At 41.0% G+C, this 14,305-nt stretch overlaps 2 protein-coding genes and 1 long non-coding RNA gene across 6 annotated transcripts; 2 read left to right on the top strand and 1 right to left on the bottom strand.

Moving 5' to 3' along the window:
• Positions 1–469: 469 nt before the first annotated feature.
• Positions 470–12,308, top strand: LOC149739186 (threonine synthase-like 2). Its single transcript, XM_089874222.1, has 12 exons — positions 470–660; positions 8,635–8,765; positions 9,082–9,192; positions 9,512–9,706; positions 9,861–10,013; positions 10,315–10,439; positions 10,703–10,799; positions 11,064–11,209; positions 11,266–11,391; positions 11,463–11,602; positions 11,664–11,798; positions 11,998–12,308. The coding sequence occupies exons 2-12, from the start codon at positions 8,654–8,656 to the stop codon at positions 12,080–12,082; spliced, it is 1,425 nt and encodes a 474-aa protein (XP_089730348.1). The 5' UTR covers positions 470–660; positions 8,635–8,653; the 3' UTR covers positions 12,083–12,308.
• LOC149739187 (uncharacterized) lies at positions 3,442–6,116 on the top strand. Its single transcript, XM_089874241.1, has 2 exons — positions 3,442–5,129; positions 5,275–6,116. The coding sequence occupies exon 1, from the start codon at positions 3,737–3,739 to the stop codon at positions 4,505–4,507; it is 771 nt and encodes a 256-aa protein (XP_089730367.1). The 5' UTR covers positions 3,442–3,736; the 3' UTR covers positions 4,508–5,129; positions 5,275–6,116.
• LOC149739188 (uncharacterized) lies at positions 5,644–8,628 on the bottom strand. Of its 4 annotated transcripts, none has more exons than XR_016384580.1 (4): positions 8,390–8,628; positions 6,766–6,848; positions 6,486–6,654; positions 5,644–5,969 (listed from the first exon to the last, which is right to left on the bottom strand). It is a non-coding gene; the product is annotated as an uncharacterized LOC149739188 (long non-coding RNA). The 4 variants fall into 4 exon arrangements; XR_016384577.1 differs by having other exon boundaries at positions 6,486–6,657; XR_016384579.1 differs by having other exon boundaries at positions 6,486–6,657; positions 6,734–6,848.
• Positions 12,309–14,305: the final 1,997 nt, after the last annotated feature.

Here is a 14,305-nt window from a genome sequence, read left to right on the forward strand (position 1 = left end):
CCTGCAGAGTGCTCTGTATTCCCAAACGGCTTTCAGTTGTACAAATATAGGTTACCACACACTTCACTCGTAAGTTAGCGCGAGGTTATTACCAAACCAACAAGGACGCAAGGGTGGCGACTAAAACACACAGGCAAACTAAACACGCGTTAAAATACTGGAACCACGGCACACTCTGCGACACTGTAGGTGACCAGCGAAAATATACTTTTCCTGTTGCTTCTTTTTTATTTTGAGCAATGTTTTAAAGTGGTGGAGCTACGATTTGATACGACAGAGTCCGTATATACCAACTTTGGCAAACATAATATTACTGCAAGTAAGCCGCAAAATTACTTATTTTATTCAACTTTAATGTAACCGATGGACGGAGCGGTTAGCATAATACCACTACGATTCTTTAAATGTCAGGATTAGCAAATTAGTAATGCTGCACGTGATAAACCCGTGATAATGAGCATGTTCATTCAAGCATGAACGTTAGAAGAAGGAGCAAGGTAAACACAATCGAAATGACATCAATGCCCAGTGTATTTATGTATACGAGTATTCGCTTACGTATTGAACGTGGTAACATAAAACGCAGCAAAACGGTTAAAACCAACAGTAAGGATATTAAATCGCACCGAAAAAGTTCAACAGTAGGGACAGTTAGTACACCTGCTGCACCCGATTCGACCCGTGATTAGCCTTAGACATGAGAGAAAGTTCGACAAATATTAGCGCATGAATGGGCGCAAAATAATACTTTCATACCATAGCGGTACGCGATTAACGCTATATATGGTTAAGTGCGTGATGTTGATTATAAAGCGAAAACGTGAGGCATTTAAATTATGACATTGGCAAAACAGTTAATTAGGGTTACCGTGTCTGTAGGTATTTGCAGTGAATTGTAGAATTGAAAAAGGTAAAAAGCATTAGTTTGGCAACATATTCTTGCTTTGTTTTAGGTTATTAATAGAGTACCAATTACCAGATTTGGTTCATTCAGTGCGCCTTTTAAGCTTTTTATTCCATCCAAACGATGCAGATTGTACTAAAGAACGTAGATTTGTGCCAAAAGTAGCCCTGCTGTATATTTAAACATTCTCCAGTCAATCTTAACACAGGTTGAGGGTCTCCTTTTTCATATTTGTTTTTCATACTTCCCCTCCGTAACTATTCCCCCCGGCTACTTCCCCCCATGACCTTTCCCCCCGGCTACTTCCCCCATGACCTTTCCCCCGGCTACTTCCCCCCATGACCTTTCCCCCAGCTACTTCCCCCATGACCTTTCCCCCCAGCTACTTCCCCCCATGACCATTCCCCCCGGCTACTTCCCCTCCGTAACTATTCACCCCGGCTACTTCTCCCCCATGACCATTCCTCCCGGCTACTTCCCCCATGACCATTCCCCCCACTACTTTCCCTCCGTGACTATTCACCCAGCTACTTCCCCATGACTATTCACCCCGACTTCCCCATGACTATTCCCCCGGCTACTTCCCCTCATGACTATTCCCCCCCGGCTAATTCCTCCATGACTATTCTCCCCGGCTACTTCCCCTCCGTGTCTATGCACCCCGCTACTTCCCCTCCGTGACTATTCACCTGGCTAATTTCCCCATGACCATTCCCCCCGCTACTTTCCCCCGTGACTATTCCCCCGGCTACTTCCCCCATGACTATTTCACCCGGCTACTTCCCCCATGACCATTCCCCCGGCTATTTCTCCCCATGACCATTCCCCCCGGTTACATCCCTCGGTGACCATTCCCCTCGGCTACTTCCCCCCCATGACCATCCCCCCGGTTACATCCCTCCGTGACTTTTCCCCTCGGCTACTTACCCCCCATGACCATTTCCCCGGCTACTTCCCCTCGGTGACCATTCCCCCCCGGCTACTTCCCCTCCGTGACTATTCCCCCCGGTTACATCCCCTCGGCTACTTCCTCCCATGACCATCCCCCCGGTTACATCCCCTCCGTGACTTTTCCCCTCGGCTACTTCCCCCCATGACCATTCCCCGGGCTACTTCCCCTCCGTGACTATTCCCCCCGGTTACTTCCCCTCGGTGACCATTCCCCTCGGCTACTTCCCCCATGAGCATCCCCCCGGTTACATCCCCTCGGTGACCATTCCCCTCGGCTACTTCCCCCCCCATGACCATTCCCCCGGTTACATCCCCTCGGTGACCATTCCCTCGGCTACTTCCCCCCATGACCATTCCCCACGGCTACTTCCCCTCTGTAACTATTTCCCTCCGTCGCTTTACCAGTTACCCTCTGTACAATTGGTGTAATGTGTAAGTAAAAGTTAGAATGATGAGATTGAAATGAGTTCTATTTATATTTTAACGTTGTAGTGTTTATAGTTTAATGATAACTAACCTATGATAGAATGATGGGCGAGGCCTATTATGTAAATATTAAATAACATTCTTTTACAGAATAAAGATACGATGTGGTCCATTTAAAGTTAAAGTTCCGGGTAAAAGAAAAAAATCTACATCGTTGTTGTATGACACATTCTACTTAGCTGGCACAAACGTTAAATCATACAATGTTACACCTTCATGTTCACATACCAACAAGTTAAAGTCATGCACCAGTGATTTCTCTGCAACTGGTATCATAAATGATATGGAGAGAAATGACACAGGTTATACCTTTGTACCCAATGAACTTTTTTCAAAATTAGCTCATTTTTAATTTGTATTTTGATATTAGATTCAAAGACATACAAGGAAAAACGAATGGGTTTATCAAAATGCTGGAGAGAGCTGGAGCCAAATTACTGTTGATACAGAGCCACGAACGCCTTTAATTACAAAGAATTCTTATGTGGATTTTATGTGTGATCTAATTGAAGTGAATAAAATGAGGCACTGGACTCTGTTACTAATGAAAGTGATGATGATGATGATGATGAATGTGAATAAAACATTATGTAAAACTGATTTTATCTAAAATTCTCTGTGTTGTAAGATCAAGAAGTCTTAAAACGTAGCTTCTATTCTATCAAGTGTAAAGTTGAAGAAGTGTCGGACGGTGCACAACATTTGGCAGTTGTATTAAAACAGTCAACCATTAAGTCCCTTATAAACTATAGTATGGTGGAATAAGATGGCATAGCGTAGGCAAGAAAAAAAAAAATTTTTATGTTTGTTTATCACCAAATGGGAGGAGGAAAGAGAATAAAATCATGTTCTATCTTACCCCACCCTACTATAAATAAAAAGAGAGAGAAAGATATTTTAACTGGTAACAGATGCCTTCAAAATCCAAATAATAATGAATAAAAGATTGTAATAAAGGATATTTTATATACATATTAGTGTAGTAAGTCATCTGAAACATACCTGAATCCTTATTACGCACACATATCTGTACAAAGTATAATACAACTGCACAGGCGTACATAGGTTTTAAAATCTTCAACAGCAGATTACTCATGAAATTTCGCAATTTTGTGCTACAGTAAGGTGGCGCTGCAGAGCACTTATGCTTGGCCTGTTATCAAGTGTATCACTTCACGCAACAGATAGAAGTTGAAATATTGGCCCTATTAAAAACTAAGAATGCTATAGGAAAAATGCAAATGGTGAAATGTAAACGTGCGGCGGTGATTCGAACATCGAATTCATGTCGGGTGAAATGCGAACGTGCGGCGGTGATTCGAACATCGAATTCAGGTCGGGTGAGATGCGAACGCGTACGGTGGTGATTCGAACAACGAATTCAGGTCGGGTGAGATGCGAACGTGCGGCGGTGATTCGAACATCGAATTCATGTCGGGTGAAATGCGAACGTGCGGCGGTGATTCGAACATCGAATTCAGGTCGGGTGAGATGCGAACGCGTACGGTGGTGATTCGAACAACGAATTCAGGTCGGGTGAGATGCGAACGTGCGACGATGATTCGAACATCGAATTCAGGTCGGGTGAAATGCGAACGTGCGGCGGTGATTCGAACATCGAATTCAGGTCGGGTGAGATGCGAACGTGCGACGATGATTCGAACATCGAATTCAGGTCGGGTGAGATGCGAACGTGCGGCGGTGATTCGAACATCGAATTCAGGTCGGGTGAGATGCGAACGTGCGGCGGTGATTCGAACATCGAATTCATGTCGGGTGAAATGCGAACGTGCGGCGGTGATTCGAACATCGAATTCAGGTCGGGTGAGATGCGAACGTGCGGCGGTGACTTCGAACATCGAATTCAGGTCAGGTGAGATGCGAACGTGCGGCGGTGATTCGAACATCGAATTCAGGTCGGGTGAGATGCGAACGTGCGGCGGTGATTCGAACATCGAATTCAGGTCGGGTGAGATGCGAACGTGCGGCGGTGATTCGAACATCGAATTCAGGTCGGGTGAGATGCGAACGTGCGGCGGTGATTTGAACATCGAATTCAGGTCGGGTGAGATGCGAACGTGCGGCGGTGATTTGAACATCGAATTCAGGTCGGGTGAGATGCGAACGTGCGGCGGTGATTTCGAACATCGAATTCAGGTCGGGTGAGATGCGAACGTGCGGCGGTGAATTCGAACATCGAATTCAGGTCGGGTGAGATGCGAACGTGCGGCGGTGATTTCGAACATCGAATTCAGGTCGGGTGAGATGCGAACGTGCGGCGGTGATTTCAACATCGAATTCAGGTCGGGTGAAATGCGAACGTGCGGCGGTGAATTCGAACATCGAATTCAGGTCGGGTGAGATGCGAACGTGCGGCGGTGATTCGAACATCGAATTCAGGTCGGGTGAGATGCGAACGTGCGGCGGTGATTTGAACATCGAATTCAGGTCGGGTGAGATGCGAACGTGCGGCGGTGATTTCGAACATCGAATTCAGGTCGGGTGAGATGCGAACGTGCGGCGGTGATTTCAACATCGAATTCAGGTCGGGTGAAATGCGAACGTGCGGCGGTGATTTCGAACATCGAATTCAGGTCGGGTGAGATGCGAACGTGCGGCGGTGATTCGAACATCGAATTCAGGTCGGGTGAAATGCGAACGTGCGGCGGTGATTTCGAACATCGAATTCAGGTCGGGTGAGATGCGAACTTGCGGCGGTGATTCGAACATCGAATTCATGTCGGGTGAAATGCGAACGTGCGGCGGTGATTTCGGACATCGAATTCAGGTCGGGTGAAATGCGAACGTGCGGCGGTGATTCGAACATCGAATTCAGGTCGGGTGAGATGCGAACGTGCGGCGGTGATTTCCAACATCGAATTCCGGTCGGGTGAGATGCGAACATGCGGCGGTGATTCGAACATCGAATTCAGGTCGGGTGAGATGCAAACGTGCGGCGGTGATTTCCAACATCGAACTCAGGTCGGGTAAAACGCGAACGTGCGGCGGTGATTCGAACATCGAAGTAAGTTAGGAACACGAGTCCGGGGTATACATTTCATAAACACACAAATTTACCGCAACTTCCATCTGTTGCGCGAAGATATACGCTCGATAACAGGCTAAGCATAAGTGCTCTGCAGCGCCACCCTACTGTAGCACAAAATTGCGAAATTTCATGAGTAATCTGCTGTTGGAGATTTTAAAAACTATGTCCGCCTGTGCAGTTGTATTATACTTTGTACAGATATGTGTGCGTAATAAGGATTCAGGTATGTTTCAGATGACTTACTACACTAATATGTATATAAAATATCCTTTATTACGATCAGAATAAAAATATGTTGTAATAGTTTTGGCATAATCACAGTTCAACAGAGTAAAAAGAATTGTTTAAATACACAGTAAAAAAAATTGTTTAGATACACAGTAGAATTTTTTTTAAATACACAGTAGAAAGAATTGTTTAAATACACAATGGAAAGAAGAACTATCGTACTCCACCGCCCCACTCTACTATATAAACTTAATTTTCCTGCATGGCCGTGTCCAATTCTTCTTGGAATTCAGCCAATCATTATTTTCTTCCATCACAATCTTTATTTGGTTGCATTCTATATGAATTTCTCTGAAAAAAATTAAATACTACTATTTCAAACCCCTTTATTATATGATAACAAAAATACAAGTGAATGTAAACTGAGTACATGTCCACAAACAAAAGACACACTAAAAGTGTAAATCAAAGTACTATCGAAAAAGCTTTTTTCCTAATTCATTACCAAAACATAGTTTAACCTTTAAAGCATACCTATGTATATGCATGTATTATTGCTTTCTTAAACCATGGGTCTGGAACGAGGAACCTATGTGAATCCAGATATAGGATAAATTCAATCTTGGCATGATTGTTACAACTTTTTTCGTGACTTTCCATAACATAACAATCCATTTGTAACAACAATCAACTAAAATAATCCAATCGTAACAAGCATGCTAGGAAATGCCAGGTGACAATTATTTTGATTGCTTGTACTTGTTTACCAAGATATATTTGCAAAATGTAATCTTAGCCAAAAAGTTTCCAAACCCATGGCTCACAGCCTCACAATATACTTATTTCCCCAAAAATCTAAACACTTACTGGTGCAGCAAAAGTTTCAAATTTTCTTTATATTGAATCAATTTCTTGCATGCTGCTGGGCCATATCCGGACGGGCATTTAAATGGTATCCCACCGGGCAAACCATTCATTTTCAATCAAAACTCATAGATTTTCGAATATGGCATTCTTGCTGTTTGCCCAACAGCTTCTGCTGTAAAGATTAAATTTTAAGTATTAGAAACTGCAATACAAAATCTTGACAGCAATATAACAGTTTAAATAATTACTCATAATATTTTTCATTGTAGATTTTTCGAACCTCTGTTTTAAGTTTTCCTAGCACTTCGTGCTTATTCTCTTTTTCTTGTGGAATAGACACATTAAGTCACATAAAGCGGAGAGCTAAATTTGGTATTAATATTTTATTATATAGCTATTATCGTTTTTTTTTAAATGAAAGGTATCAATTGAGCAGGAGTACTGGTTTTTCGAATAAACAAAAGATGTTTAAACGTGAACACACCGGATATTGGTTCATGTGGGACAGACAGGGGGAATAGTCACGGAGGGGAAGTAGCGGGGGGGGGGAATGGCCGGGGAAATAGTCATGAAGGGAAGTAGCCGGGGGAATAGTCACCGAGGGAAAGTAGCCGGGGGGAATAGTCATGGGGGAAGTAGCGGGGGGAATAGTCATGGGGAGAAATAGCCGGGGGAACGGTCATTGGGGAAGTAGCCGGGTGAAATAGTCATGAGGGGAAGTAGCCGGGGGGAATGGTCATGGGGAGAAATAGCCGGGGGAACGGTCATGGGGGAAGTAGCCGGGTGAAATAGTCATGGGGGGAAGTAGCCGGGGGTAACGGCCATGGGGTAAGTAGCTGGGGGGAATAGTCATGGGTGGAACCGTGGAAGTAGCCGGGGGAAATAGTCACAGAGGGGTAATAGTCACCGAGGGGAAGTAGCCTGGGGAATGATCATGAGGGGAAGTATCCGGGGGGAATGGTGATGGGGGGAAGTAGCCGGGGGGAATGGTGATGGGGGAAGTAGCCGGGGGAATGGTGATGGGGGGAAGTAGCCGGGCGAAATAGTCATGGGGAAAATAGCCGGGTGAATAGTTACGGAGGGGAAGTAGTCGGGGGAAATAGTGATGGGGGAAGTAGCCGGGGGTAACGGCTATGGGGTAAGTAGCCGGGGGAACGGCCATGAGGGGAAGTAGCCAGGGTGGATAGTCATGGAAGGAAAAAAGCCGGGGGAATAGTCACGAAGGGGAAGTAGCCGGGTGAAAAGTCACGGAGGGGAAGTAGCCGGGTGGAAAGTCACGGAGGGGAAGTAGCCGGGGGGAATAGTCATGGCGGGAAGTAGCCGGGGAAATTGTCACAGGGGAAAGTAGCAAGGGGGAATAGTCACGAAGGGGAAGTAGCCGGGGGAATGGTCATGAGAGGGAAGTAGCCGAGGGAATGGTCATTGGGGAAAGTAGCGGGGGAAATAGTCACGGAGGGGAAGTAGCCGGGGGGAATGGTCATGGGAGGAAGTAGCCAGGGGGAATTGTCACGGAGGGAAAGTAGCTGGGGTGAATAGTTAGTTAGTTATGGAGGGGAAGTAACCGGGCTGAATAGTTACGCAGGGGAAGTAGCGGGGTGAATAGTCACGGAGGGGAAGTAGCCGGTACCTAAACACAAATATAAAAAAGGTAACGCTCAACCTGTTTTTAAGCAATTACAGACTGAATTATGAATGTGTCAATTGCTATTAAGATTGACTGGGGAATGTTTAAATATACAGCAGGGCTACTTTTGGCACAAATTTACGTTCTTTAGTACAATCTGCATCTTTTGGATGGAATAAAAAGCCTAAAAGGTGCACTGAATGAACCAAATCTGGTAATTGGTACTCTATTAATAACTTAAAACAAAGCAAGAATATGTTGCCAAACTAATGCTTTTTACCTTTTTCAAGTCTACAATTCACTGCAAATACCTACAGACACGGTAACCCTAATTAACTGTTTTGCCAATGTCATAATTTAAATGCCTCACGTTTTCGCTTTATAATCAACATCACGCACTTAACCATATATAGCGTTAATCGCGTACCGCTATGGTATGAAAGTATTATTTTGCGCCCATTCATGCGCTAATATTTGTCGAACTTTCTCTCATGTCTAAGGCTAATCACGAGTCGAATCGGGTGCCTGCTGCAAAAAAGAAAAAATGAGATTCGTAAGTACAAGGGGAAAAACCGTTGACATAACCTTCGAGGAAGCGTTATTTACTGCTTATACCGAAGATGGCGGATTGTTGATGCCAGAAACAATACCAAATAGTAAGTACATAGGTAATACACAAACATGGATACATGCATTAGCGGCTTGCCCAATAGTCTGTTTAAAAAGTTTTCTTTATTCTTCTAGGAGATATTTTTTAGTATTGCTTTTTGCGGGTTTTCGTGTAAACCATTTTGCCCTTATTTAATAAATATTATTATGGAAGTATCAAGTATTGATTGCAAAGGGCTTATGCACGCATTTCTGGGAAAAACCCAAACATTTTCTGGGAAAAACCCAAACATTTTCTGGGAAAAACCCAAACAAACACATTGCAAACATCGAACTGACATGACTGTTACATTAATTCTATAGTATCTCTTGCAACCCTACAACGTTGGAAAGGGTTAAGTTATGTGGAATTGGTGAAAGAAATTATTCCTTTGTTTGTGTCAACAACTGAAATATCTTTAAAAGAACAGCAAGGTTAGAGATTCTCCTGGTTTCTGTGCGTTTTGTTTGAATTATTGTAAAACTTCGAATAAATCAGCCTTAAATAAATGTCCTGCACATTTCATTAGCAAGAACTACATGTTGCGAGTGTTTCTTTATAGCCATGGCCCATAACTATAATTCCTGATATATAACCATAAACCAACTATACCTAATCTGATAGCTGTACAATTTTGGAGTAGAGGTTTATTATGCAATATGTGGCAATGCAAAAAGGAATCTGTATCCTTAGTGTTTTAGATATTCCACCAGACCTTTACCCGTGTGCTACTTGCGATAACTTTCTTTACAGAGTTAATAGATGCAGCTTTGTCTTCATTTGATATTCCTGATGCGCTGCGAATAGAAAGACTGATAAATGATTTAAATGTATTGGAGATGTGGCATGGAAAAACTTTAGCATTCAAGGATTTGGCAATGTCCTGCACCACCCAGTTTGTCAATTATTTTTTAAAGAAGCGAGACCGACATTTCACAGCAGTTGTTGGTATGTTATGGTCAACACACAAATAGTACCATACGATTACGATACAACTGTCAATTAGGGTATTAATTTTTAAGTATTGGCAATAATTTCTGCTTTTTGAACCGTTTTACTTAAGCATTCTCAGATTTATATAATAAATGGTTCTTTTTTCCAGTCACTTCTGGTGATACCGGCAGCAGTGCAATGCAGAATTCTATTGGGTTGGATAACTTGGATATTATTGTAATGTTCGCATATCAAAAGATTGCGAAACTACAGGAACTCATGATGACAACAATTCAAGCTGATAACATGCATGTTTATGCAGGTGGACAATCTGAATGAATGTAACTTGCTTCATCCTCGCGTGCCTAGAAAGTCGTTATAACACTGGTGTTCTGTTTCATACACCTCGTGCCAGTTTACGAGTTACCATGTATGTTACTTTGTGGGTAAATATTTTTCTGTATTGTTGACAATTTAGACAACCCATTAGTGACCACTGGTTTGGAATTGCTGTGAAATGTCTTCCCCAAGAACACATACCCCCATCAACAGTGGCAAAGACATGCCTTGCTAGCTAATGCAATGTAGGCTACAATAACCTAATGACCATCCTTATGTGATAGTTGATGCAGCCAGTTCAGATGATGCTGATGAACTTGTGGAAAAGATTTTCACGGATCATAAGTTTGTCACTGAGCATTCTGTTGGAACACTTAACTCCCAGAACTGGTGTCGTATTATGGTACAGGTATGACAGGACATGGTGTATATATCTTAAGGTTTTGATACAAAACTAAAGAAATGATTTACAAATGGCTGGTTTTTTAACACAAAAATTTTTAGTCTTAAAAAAAAAAATTCTTAGTCATTTTTTTTCATATAATTGATAATATAATTGTAGTCACTGGTCACATATAGACAGTTGAGTCGATGTAAGATAAAAATTCAAGCACTAAATATCTGATGTTGGAGCTTAGTTTCTTGTGTTGTTCATCACTGTCTTTATTCCAGATAGTTCACCATGTTTATGCTTATCTACAAACTGCTAATGAAGTTGGTGAACCTGTGGACATCATTATCCCTGTTGGTGGATTTGGAAACACTACATGTATGTACATTTATATAATATTCAGTCAACGTGCACAGTTTGAATATTTTGTTTAGAAACAAAAAATGATAAGGTCCAAGCCTGTATTGATGCTAACGAAGGTCAATTTCAACACCATTTATAATTATTATTCATATTTACCTCCTGAATTCTATACTGAAACATGTCTGTTAATAAATATATGCACACTGACTTTCCACACATTATATAAATGCTATAAGATCGGTATTTTAAAAAAACAAAATAAATGTTTTTTTATCACAGCTTGCTTGATTGCTAAAAAAATGGGAATTCCTTTGGGGATTGTCTGCGTTTCAAACAAGAATGATTTTTTAAATCAAGTTCTAAAAACGGGTGTAATTGATCAGGCTCCTTCCCATCTTACACTCGCGCCAGCCATGGATATCGCAGTAAGACACTGTGTGTTTGAAGTCGGTTTTGGTGTTCACATTGAATTTTTCTTTAGTTCCCAATCAATTTTGAGCGAATTCTTTGGTTGTTGTCTGGAAGTGACGGAAAAATTGTTTCAAAGATAATGAAAGAGTTCAGGACTTCAGGTTCTACAACGCTGCCAACTGATTTGATGGAAAAGGTTTGATTATCTTACAACTTAAGTTGTAGTTTATGGCGAAAGGTATTGTTAGTATAATGTGTCAAAATCAGGTGAAATCCACCCTCCGATCCGCATCAGCAGGTGATGATGTAATTATTAATACAATACAACGCTGTTGGAAGGAAAACGAATATCACATCTGCCCACATACAGCTACTGCTGTTGCTTGTTTCTATGGATTGACAGAAGGGTGAATATAGGAGACACTTAATTTCCTTGTTACAGTTTCCTCATTTGCTTTTATTAAACAGATACAAACATTCCGGAAATTCAGCCATCTGTCTTGCTACAGCATCAGCTGCTAAATTCAGTGAAGCTGTCATAAAAGCTGGGTTGCCTCTGAAAAGATCACCAAGGATTGATGATCTGAATGAAAATGACGCCAGGTAACAAACATTTAGTTGCAAACGTAAATATCAGTGCGATATTTTATTTGGGGTAAAATAAGGGTTGTTGCTACACCCAGCAGGCTATAAGCCATTTATGTTTAAATATTTTTCTCATGTAAAAATCTATTGGTTCTTTGATGTCGCTAAACAACTTCCGAGGCTTTAAAAATATTAAAAAAGCTATTATTTATTACAGATACGAAAGGTTAAGGAAAGGCGATGATTGGCAAGAAATTCTACGCAAAAAGATTTGTTCAATAACAGCTCAATCAAAACGCTAAATATTTTTAAACGTTTTTTTCTATGCAGATTTTATCTTCAATCATGCTGCACTATTTCAAATACTGTGTATTTTAAAATACATCAAATTATTTATTGTTCTGAGAACATTTTATGCCTAATTTTTTTAAAACTGTACTTTTCTTGGTTTTATTTAATTGGATACAGCGTACTCTATACACACTATAAAGTTTATGTATATAAATAAATAAATGTAACATTCAGTCATTCATATGCATATAAATATGCTTGTTTGAATTTGTTTTGGTTTGCGTCACTTTGCCGGATTATATTTTTTTATTCAAGATACAAGACGCTTGGTGGAGCTAGATAGCCGAACAAATAGCAATAATTTGAACCAAATTTTCCAATAACGAAAAAGCAAGGATAAGAATAAAAAACACTTCGTTGTAACAAACGCTAACAGCGGAAAGCTGTACGAACACATGTATACGGTAAAGTTATTAGCATTTGCGGTAATCACAGTCTTTTCCTACTTACACAGTATTGCGCAAACGTTTATATCATTTGCAACGTAACTTAACCAACACCTCGCCCACTTAATTTACAGCACTTAATGATATAACTTTCCCACATTGACACTCTTACTGTTTATCGTTATTTCACCACGATTGCATATAAGTGACGTGGTACCACACCTTACATTCGTACAAACCAATAAAAGTATCATACAGTGGGGTAAAATGGGACACCTTTCCTTGTCCCGTTCGGTAGTAAACAAATAATATTTACAGGTTTATATAACCGTAGCTTCCCGACTGTTGCAGCATTGTTAATCGTTAAAAACACGATTAGAAAATTTAGTTGCTAACGATGTCCCATCTTACCCCACAGTATTATATATATCTACTTACTCACAGTAGATCGTTGCCTTTCTCCAATGAATGTTTTCCAAATTTAATTCCAAAAATACAATTATTTTTAACCTAAAAAACACATGTTACCATTACGCATTAATATAAACTTGAACAGTTTTAAACCAAACACATTTCATTTCTACATCCTTCATACATAAAGGTGTAAACAAGCTTGTCGGAACCGCATACCTAAAACAACGTCAACCCGACAAACTGAGAACAGCATGAATCAACGTATCGGTTGACCTCAGTACGCGTTAACTACAGTACGCCAATATCTGCCTCGAAATGCGTACGGCGTTGATTGGCAATTGACTATCGGTAAAAATGCCCCGGTATCTATCGGTCTTACACTATGTTTATGCACTGCCTGCTAGAGATATCTCTATATAGTAAGCCATGGTTTTATGATGTTTCGCCAAATATTCCACGATCAAATGTAAATTGAAGAGGTAAAGTTCTTATGAACGCGATTCGGTCATTCTACTTTAGTTGCTGCGAACTAAACGCCGCACCAATCACGTAGGAAAGCGCATGAACAGCAGTAATTACACACGACGTTGGCTCAGGGCACATTACGCGTGGTTGCCGCACTTTTATAGAAATGAGAATGATGCGATTGCTCAAAGAATGTAAACTGTAGACGAAGTATTAATACAACTATACAGACACACGACTGGCAGGTGTTTCTCAAATTATTGTTTGTTTGTTGTTACAGCCGTGGTATTTATTAAAACATACCACAATTACTCGCTCTGTTGCAACCGTGACACGCTTTGTCACAACCAACGTTGCGTAGAAATTAAGCGGCTGGTACCCGTTGACACCTAATACATATAACCACAGCAGCAATATGGGATAAAACTTTGCTGGAAATTGAAGCTGCGTGTTTTCATTTCATTAACAGATTCATTCTCCGTGACAAAGACATGCATTATTTAGTTAACGCCGAGTTTTCCAGAGAACTTTATTTGTAAATTATTTTTTTTCTTTTGTTTGTTTCTTATCGATTTGCATCGACTTTTGTGGGGTTGATTAAATGTACACACAAACAGAGAACAAAGTGCTGAAAACATGTGAAGTCAATGCTGTTTTATGTCCAATCCAAGAAGAGAAAACATCAAAAACCATGAACTTCGGCCAAAAAACGATGTGTAGAAATAAACTTGTGAATGCATGTAGTAGGGCGAGAGGAAAATGGGACACCTTTTTATTCTTTTATTTTATTTTATGTGCTAAAAAGCTAAAGGTATCCCGTTTTTCCCCATCCTACTTTATAAACGTTATATATGCATGTACCCAGCAAAACTTTTCCCGATTTATTCTGTATGAATAAAGATGTTTCGT

Source organism: Ciona robusta, chromosome 3, assembly GCF_009617815.1.
Source record: "Ciona robusta chromosome 3, ASM961781v2".
NCBI lineage: Eukaryota > Metazoa > Chordata > Ascidiacea > Phlebobranchia > Cionidae > Ciona > Ciona robusta.

What these genes read in the sequence shown, in the direction of transcription:
- LOC149739187 (XM_089874241.1), top strand. Translation starts at nt 3,737, where the DNA reads ATGCGAACGTGCGGCGGTGATTCGAACATCGAATTCATGTCGGGTGAA.
- LOC149739186 (XM_089874222.1), top strand. Translation starts at nt 8,654, where the DNA reads ATGAGATTCGTAAGTACAAGGGGAAAAACCGTTGACATAACCTTCGAG. An exon ending in ACATTTCACAGCAGTTGTTG is followed by an intron (nt 9,707 to 9,860) that starts GTATGTTATGGT and finishes TCTTTTTTCCAG; the next exon opens with TCACTTCTGGTGATACCGGC. An exon ending in GGTGTCGTATTATGGTACAG is followed by an intron (nt 10,440 to 10,702) that starts GTATGACAGGAC and finishes TCTTTATTCCAG; the next exon opens with ATAGTTCACCATGTTTATGC.